At 60.3% G+C, this 7,056-nt stretch overlaps 1 protein-coding gene across 2 annotated transcripts; it reads left to right on the top strand.

Annotated features, from left to right (window-relative positions):
* The first annotated feature begins 6 nt into the window (after positions 1-6).
* Positions 7-6,531, top strand: LOC112617380 (GTP-binding protein Di-Ras1). 2 transcript variants are annotated; one of them, XM_025374148.1, is made up of 3 exons: positions 84-115; positions 2,245-2,275; positions 3,902-6,531. In XM_025374148.1, exon 3 carries the CDS (start codon positions 3,972-3,974, stop codon positions 4,566-4,568), a length of 597 nt encoding a protein of 198 aa, XP_025229933.1. In that variant the 5' UTR covers positions 84-115; positions 2,245-2,275; positions 3,902-3,971; the 3' UTR covers positions 4,569-6,531. The 2 variants fall into 2 exon arrangements, with proteins under 2 accessions (XP_025229932.1, XP_025229933.1); XM_025374147.1 differs by lacking the exon at positions 2,245-2,275 and having other exon boundaries at positions 7-115.
* The last annotated feature ends 525 nt before the right edge of the window (positions 6,532-7,056 follow it).

Here is a 7,056-nt window from a genome sequence, read left to right as displayed (position 1 = left end):
GGGGACGGCGCGGGCGCGACTGCGGCGGCTCGGGCGGGCGGGGGGCGGCGGCGCCAGCGGACACCGGAGCGGGCAGGAGCAGCGGCCGCGGCGCCGCAGGGACCAGCGGGCCCAGGTAGGCGGCCCGGGGCGGGGCGGGGGTCCCTGCGCAGCCCCCCGCCGGCCGTCCTCCCCGCCGCGCGTCCCTCCTTTGTCCCGGCCCCACCCTCCCGGGCCTCGGGGCCGGGCCCTTCCCCGCCTGGCTCCAGGGCCCCTGGCCGGGCGCCCCCGGTCCCATCCCGCCAGCCCGGCCGGCCCCTCCGCGGCTCACCTTGGACAGCTCCCGGCCGCCTCCCCTCCCCCACCCGGAGGGCGCCCCCCTGCCGGGCCCGCCCCACCGAGGCCCACCCCGCCGCCCCTCTCCGCATTGGTCCCCTCGGGCAGGGCCTCCTCCCTCCTGCAGCTGCCCACTTCGCCCTCCGCCCCGCTGCCCAGCCAAGCCCCTCCCTCCGCGCCCCTTCCCGGGGTGGGCTCCTCCTCTCCACCACTGAGGTCCTCCTGAGTCAAGGGGCGCCCCTGGGCTGGCCCCGCACTGTGCCTCTGCGCCCTCGGCCCCCTAGAGCAGACCCTCTCTCCATCAGACCCCTCACCGGTCAGGCGGCCCTGGGTCAGACCCCCGCCCCACCCTTGGTCAGGCGTGACCCCTGCTAGACCCCTGGGTCGCGGCTCTCTCTGCTTTCCTGACCCTGAGCTTGCTTTGACACCCCCGCCCCCACCAACCATGCCGTGTCCGGCCAGGAGCCGGGCTTCAGGGACCCAGGGCTGGGGTACATTGGCCCTGCCTGGCTGTCCGGGGGTGGGCTGCCCGGCACAGGCGGGAAACCCCGGGAGTGTAGCCAAGTAGGGTGGGCTTCCAGCCCAGCTATGCGCCTCCACCCCCCCCCCCGCTCTGTGACCTTGAGCCAGCCCCTCCTGCTCCCGCCTCAGTGCCCACGACCCCCTCCCTCCACCCGCATCCCCCAGGAGGTGGAGGTGGGAAGCCGTGTGGGCTTCGTGGGCTTCAGGGCTCTTGAGTGCAAGCGCCTTCCTAGTCAGGGATTCCAGACCCAGCGGGGCTACTCGGGGAGGACAGTGCTGCTGATGGGGACTGGAGCTTCAGCGCCCACAGCAAGGCAAAGGCTGGGTCTGGGTCCACAGAACCCACAGCTGTTAGGACCCCAGGCCCATCTTGGTGGCATCGTTCTGCACAGCAGCGTGCCTGCCTCTCAGGGCGCCCACCCAGGAAAGGGCAGGGTCTGCAGCGCAGGCCGCTTCCCCCCAACCACCAGCACCCCCAGCCTCCTCCGAATGTCCAGAATTACTATGCATGTGGTCCACACACCCGGCAGCCAATCACATGAGTTGGCATTGCCGAGGCGCCCAGAAGTTTGCCTGGCTCATCACAACTGGGGACTGTGTCAGCTGGCGCTTTCATCATCCTGTTTTCTTTTTCTGGCAAATCTGTTACCCTTGATAAGCCAGAAGGTGCCTTTGCAACCAACTGGCACGGCCAAGTGCTCTGCCTCCCGGCCCCGAGCCCTTGTGATTGTGATCACTGTGGTGATCGGAGTCTCTGCTGGACGGGGCACTGCCTGGGACCTTTCTCCACCTTGTCACCTTACTTGTCCCAACAGTGGCTCGCATTTCACAGAAGCGAGAACGGAGGCTTGGGGACTTGAATGTGCCTGTTTAGGTTCAAACCACTGGCTCCCGGGGAACTTCTGGACCCTCCCCATAAACACACCCCCACTCCAAGTGCAACAGCAAGTAGGAACTGGTGCCTCCTTCTCTCCCACTGTAGACCGCCTTGCTGGGGGACTCCCCATCCCCATCCCAGAGACTGGAAGGAGGAAGGGGAGGGGAGGACATAAATTCTGGAGATAAGCCACCTGCCCTTCCCCCAGGGTTCTCTCCCCACCTCCATCCTTTCAGGATCCACTGTGCTGTGTGACCTCCTCAGGCTGCTGGACCTCTCTGAGCCCAAGAGAGAAGAGAGGGGCCAAAAGGACCCCCTCCCAGGAAACGCTATTCCTAAGGATCCATCAGACCTGAACGGGAAGGCCTAGGGCATGCCAGGCCATAGTTTGATTTTATAATTTAGGGAGCGGGGATTTTCCCATTCAGCTTCTGGTTGTGTATGTTTGTATCCCACCTGGGCTGCAAGACCCTGCCTCCCGGGGTGGCGATTGGAAATTGGTGCCCTGATTTGCAAATTGTGGTTCTCAGACTCCCAGCCTCAGGATCCCATTTATGGGAGGTGAGGAGAGCAGCCTTAAAATACAAGTTCCAGCTGGACGCGGTGGCTCACGCCTGGAATCCCAGCACTTTGGGAGGCTGAGGCGGGAGGATCACCTGAGGTCAGGAGTTCAAGACCAGCCTGGCCAACATGGCGAAACCCCGTCTCTACTAAAAATACAAAAATTAGCCGGGTGTGGTGGTGCGTGCCTGTAGTCCCAGTTACTCTGGAGGCTGAGGCAGGAGAATTGCTTGAACCCGGGAGGCGGAAGTTGCGGTGAGCCGAGATTGCGCCACTGAACTCCAGCCTGGGCAACAGAAGGAGACTTGGTCTTAAAAAAAAATAAGAAGAAAGCCAGGTGCGGTAGCTCACGCCTGTAACCTCAGCACTTTGGGAGGCCGAGGTGGGCAGATCACCTGAGGTCAGGAGTTCGAGACCTGCCTGACCAACATGGAGAAACCCCGTCTCTACTAAAAATATAGAATTAGCCAGGCGTGGTGGCGCATGCCTGTAGTCCCAGCTGCTTGGGAAGCTGAGGCAGGAGAATAGCTTGAACCCGGGAGGCGGAAGTTGCGGTGAGCCGAGATTGCGCCACTGCACTCCAGCCTGGGCAGCAAGAGCGAAACTCTGTCTAAAAATAAATAAATAGGCCGGGCGCGGTGGCTCACGCCTGTAATCCCAGCACTTTGGGAGGCCGAGGCGGGTGGATCACAAGGTCAGGAGATCGAGACCATGGTGAAACCCCGTCTCTACTAAAAATAGAAAAAATTAGCCGGGCGCAGCGGCGGGCGCCTGTAGTCCCAGCTACTCGGGAGGCTGAGGCAGGAGAATGGCGTGAACCCGGGAGGCGGAGCTTGCAGTGAGCCGAGATTGCGCCACTGCACTCCAGCCTGGGCGACAGAGCAAGACTCCGTCTCAAAAAAAAAAAAAAAAAAAAAAAAAAAAAAAAAAAAAAAAAAAAAAAATAAATAAATAAATAAATAAATAAATAAATAAGAAGAATAAAATAAAGTTCAAGTTCCCAGGGCTGTTGCCCTGGCCGACTGATTCATCATACCTAGGGCTGCAGCCCTGACACATGCATCTTAAACACTGCACCATGTGCGTTTTCCATGAGGGTTAGCCATCTCGGGGGTGGGGGAGGAGCAGGGGACCCATGGTTGTTGGAGACGGGCACCATTTGATCCACCAAACAGGCTCAGGGTGGCACAATGGCTCAGCAAGGCCTCAGAGTCAGGCAGGTGTGCAGCGAGAGGCGGAAGCCAGACCTGCTAGCTTTCAGGGGCCCCTGCCACGCTGGGAAGAGAGGAGGAAGCCGGCACAGCCTGGAAGGGACACCCGCACCAGGGGAAGGAGTTTCGTGGGCATCCCGGCATCTCTCACGCCTCTCCTAGCTCAGCGCCCCCCGGGGAAGCTCAGGCCCCAGATTTGGTTAGGGAGGAGTAAGCAAAGGGTGTTGGCTGTGCGCCCGCCTGCGGGACAGAACTGCAAAGTCAGCCACGGCAAGCAGATGGGCCTTTTCCGGAGGCAGGAGGCACAGCAGCCACCTCCTCTGAGAAGCCGCCCTGTCCGCCTCTCTCCCTAGGGCTTGGGGCTGTCCCCTCCAGCCTGGGTGGCCTTTGACGTCTGACCCTCCTCTCCGCACAGGCTCGGTCTGGGGTTCTTGCAGCCGGCACCAGACCCTCCCAGGCCTGGCCCCCCACCCGCCGCGGGGAAGATGCCCGAACAGAGCAATGACTACCGCGTGGTGGTGTTCGGGGCGGGCGGCGTGGGCAAGAGCTCACTGGTGCTGCGCTTCGTGAAGGGCACGTTCCGCGACACGTACATCCCCACCATCGAGGACACCTACCGGCAGGTGATCAGCTGCGACAAGAGCGTGTGCACGCTGCAGATCACAGACACCACCGGCAGCCACCAGTTCCCGGCCATGCAGCGCTTGTCCATCTCCAAGGGCCACGCCTTCATCCTGGTGTTCTCGGTCACCAGCAAGCAGTCGCTGGAGGAGCTGGGGCCCATCTACAAGCTCATCGTGCAGATCAAGGGCAGCGTGGAGGACATCCCCGTGATGCTCGTGGGCAACAAGTGCGACGAGACGCAGCGGGAGGTGGACACGCGCGAGGCGCAGGCGGTGGCCCAGGAGTGGAAGTGCGCCTTCATGGAGACCTCGGCCAAGATGAACTACAACGTCAAGGAACTCTTCCAGGAGCTACTGACGCTGGAGACCCGCCGGAACATGAGCCTCAACATCGACGGCAAGCGCTCCGGGAAGCAGAAGAGGACAGACCGCGTCAAGGGCAAATGCACCCTCATGTGAGCCCGGAACGCCCACCTGCCCGCCGCCCACCCCCACTGGCCCCGGCCCCCGCTGCCTCCCCCAACACCGACACCCTCCTCGGCCTCCTCCTCTTCTCTCATCCTTCCTCTGACACCTCGGCTGGGGAAACCGAGGCCACCCCCTCTCCGCTGCCCCTGCCCATCCCGAGGCAGGGCTGGGGTTCTTCTTCCTCCCCCGCTCTCTTTCCACCCTCCTGTTCTGTCTGTACCCGCCCCCCCAAACCAAGAGCTGGAGGTGGCCCCCCTTGTCCTGCAGATGGGAAAACAGGACGGGGAGCTGGCAAGAGGAGCTGCTTGTTCCCGCCGGGATCCGAGGAGGCTGCGTTTCCCCATCTCCATCTCTTTCCCTGGGGTGTCCCCAGCCAGACCTGCGCGTCCTGTCCCTCACATTTGATCACTGTGACCTTCCGGGGGAGGGGGGAGTTGAAAATGCACATCAGCCTCAGATATTTTTTTCTTTTTTTCTCCTGTTTGGTGTTAACATACACCCAAGCCCACCCAGCCCCTCACGACCTCTGATCTGTGCCCCTCCTCCGGTCCCAGAACGCCGCTCTCTCCTGTCTTCACACCGGGGTGTGGGGCCCGCGGGATGGGCCTCAGGCCACCAGGCAATAACCACAGGGCCTGCAGCAGTGCCCCTGCCAGCCCCGAGTCCCACCCCCGGGACCGGCCACATCCACAGCACAACTGCCCGGTCGGAGAGGCACCATGAACGTAGAGGGGCTTCCCAGACACCGTCCACCCGGGGACCCGTCTCTTCCACCAAGACAGAGACGTTAGCAACGCATGGTGGGTGGGGACCTGGGATGCTCAGGAGGGGGTGCCCGGGGCCCTGGCCAGAGAGACATCAATTACACCCCCGTAGAGGGACAGCCGATAGGACCCAGCACCAGCAGGATCCGAGGGGCCTCCAGGCAGAGGTCTGCCCCGCCCACTTCCTCCCCACCACCTGTGCCCCAGAGAGCAGGGCCCACCCGGGAAGGTGGCGTCCTGGAGTCAGGTGTATCTGCAGCCATGAGGTTCTCGGTGTTTTTGTGAGAGAGTCTGAGTGACGCCACACTCTCGTGACCCCACAGGGTTGTGTCCAACATACACGGAAGTGACTATGGAACGGTGTATGCGGTGTATTTGTGCAACCTGGGGTGCGTGGATGGGTGACTTGTATCTAAGTGCATCTGCGTGTATACCTGTGTGTGTCTGTCTGGGATGGTATGCTTTCGTGGCAGTCTGTGTGTGTAATAGTGGTGTAGGGTCTATAGAGAGGTGGTTAGTTGTAGATACCTGTGTGTGGTTGTCAACAAGACCGGGTATTTGTGATGTGTCTGTGTGAATCTTTGTGCCTGTATGAGCATGACTATATTTTGCGGGAGTGGGTGATATGGTTTTTCTGAGAGTATTTATCTGTAAATATGTTTGTCCTGATTGAGGGACACGATCTCTGTTCCACTCGATAGCAACATGACTCTCTAGCAATGTGACTTTTGGTCCCAAATCTGTATCAGTTGGATATTGCTGTGTAACCAATGACCACAAACGGAGCAACCAGAAACAACACACGTTTATTATCTCATAGATTCTGCAGGTCAGAGCCTGTGTGCAGATTCACTGGGTCCTCTACTTGGGATGTCAGGAGGCTGCAATCAAAGCATTGGCCAGGCAGAGGTCTCATCTGAAGGCCTGATCGGGGAAGGATTTGCTTCTTCCAAGCTCATGTGGTTGTTGCAGCATTCAGTTCCTTGCTGTTGCAGGACTGAGGGCCTCAGTTCCTCACTGGCTGTTGGCGGGAAGCTGCTCTTTGTTCTGTGCCATGTGGGTCTCTCCATAGCGGGGCTTTGGAGCACAGCAGCTAAGTCAGCGAGGGAAGGTGAAATGGAGGTGTTGATCTTATTGGGTGTGAGGAAGCAGCGTGTGTGTGTGTGTGTGCGTGCGCTTTTGTACACTGAGAGAGAGAGAGAGAGAGAGAGAGAGAGATTGCACGCATGTGTCTCTGTAGTCATGTGGCCAGGTGGGACTATGTAGATAACGTATTGCTCATGTCTGATTTGGTACATGGGACGATGTAGATAACATGTTGCTCGTGTCTGATTTGGTACAAGCATGTTTGTTTTCCTCTGTGTTCATGTGAGTGTTTACTCAACAAATGTTTACTGGACACACTCAGAGAGAGGGAGTGTGCATACTTGTGTGTGTGTTGCTATCCAGCACCTGGACTGGGCTCCCAGAAGAGCTGGCATTGTGTCTGAGCAGAGCGGGGTCCCCCTAAAACTTGGGCTGGCCTAGGGCCCACCAGCAGCTGACATTGCCTCCTCTCCTGTCCTGGCAGTAGCTTCTGGGCTCTGAAGGTGCCGGAGAGAGTGAGGCTGGGCAGGGGTCTGTGGCCCTTTCTCAGGGACACACCCTGATAGCACAATCTCCCTGGGGCCCTGCCCACCTCCAGGCCTCTCCCACCCCAGACCCTGCCCCGACCC

This window comes from Theropithecus gelada, unplaced genomic scaffold, assembly GCF_003255815.1.
Source record: "Theropithecus gelada isolate Dixy unplaced genomic scaffold, Tgel_1.0 HiC_scaffold_16134, whole genome shotgun sequence".
Classification (NCBI taxonomy): domain Eukaryota; kingdom Metazoa; phylum Chordata; class Mammalia; order Primates; family Cercopithecidae; genus Theropithecus; species Theropithecus gelada.
Note: the sequence above shows the minus strand (reverse complement) of the source record. Positions and strands in the feature narration are given on the sequence as shown.

Excerpts from the sequence above, each read along its gene's own strand:
- LOC112617380 (XM_025374147.1), top strand. The coding sequence starts at position 3,972 with ATGCCCGAACAGAGCAATGACTACCGCGTGGTGGTGTTCGGGGCGGGC.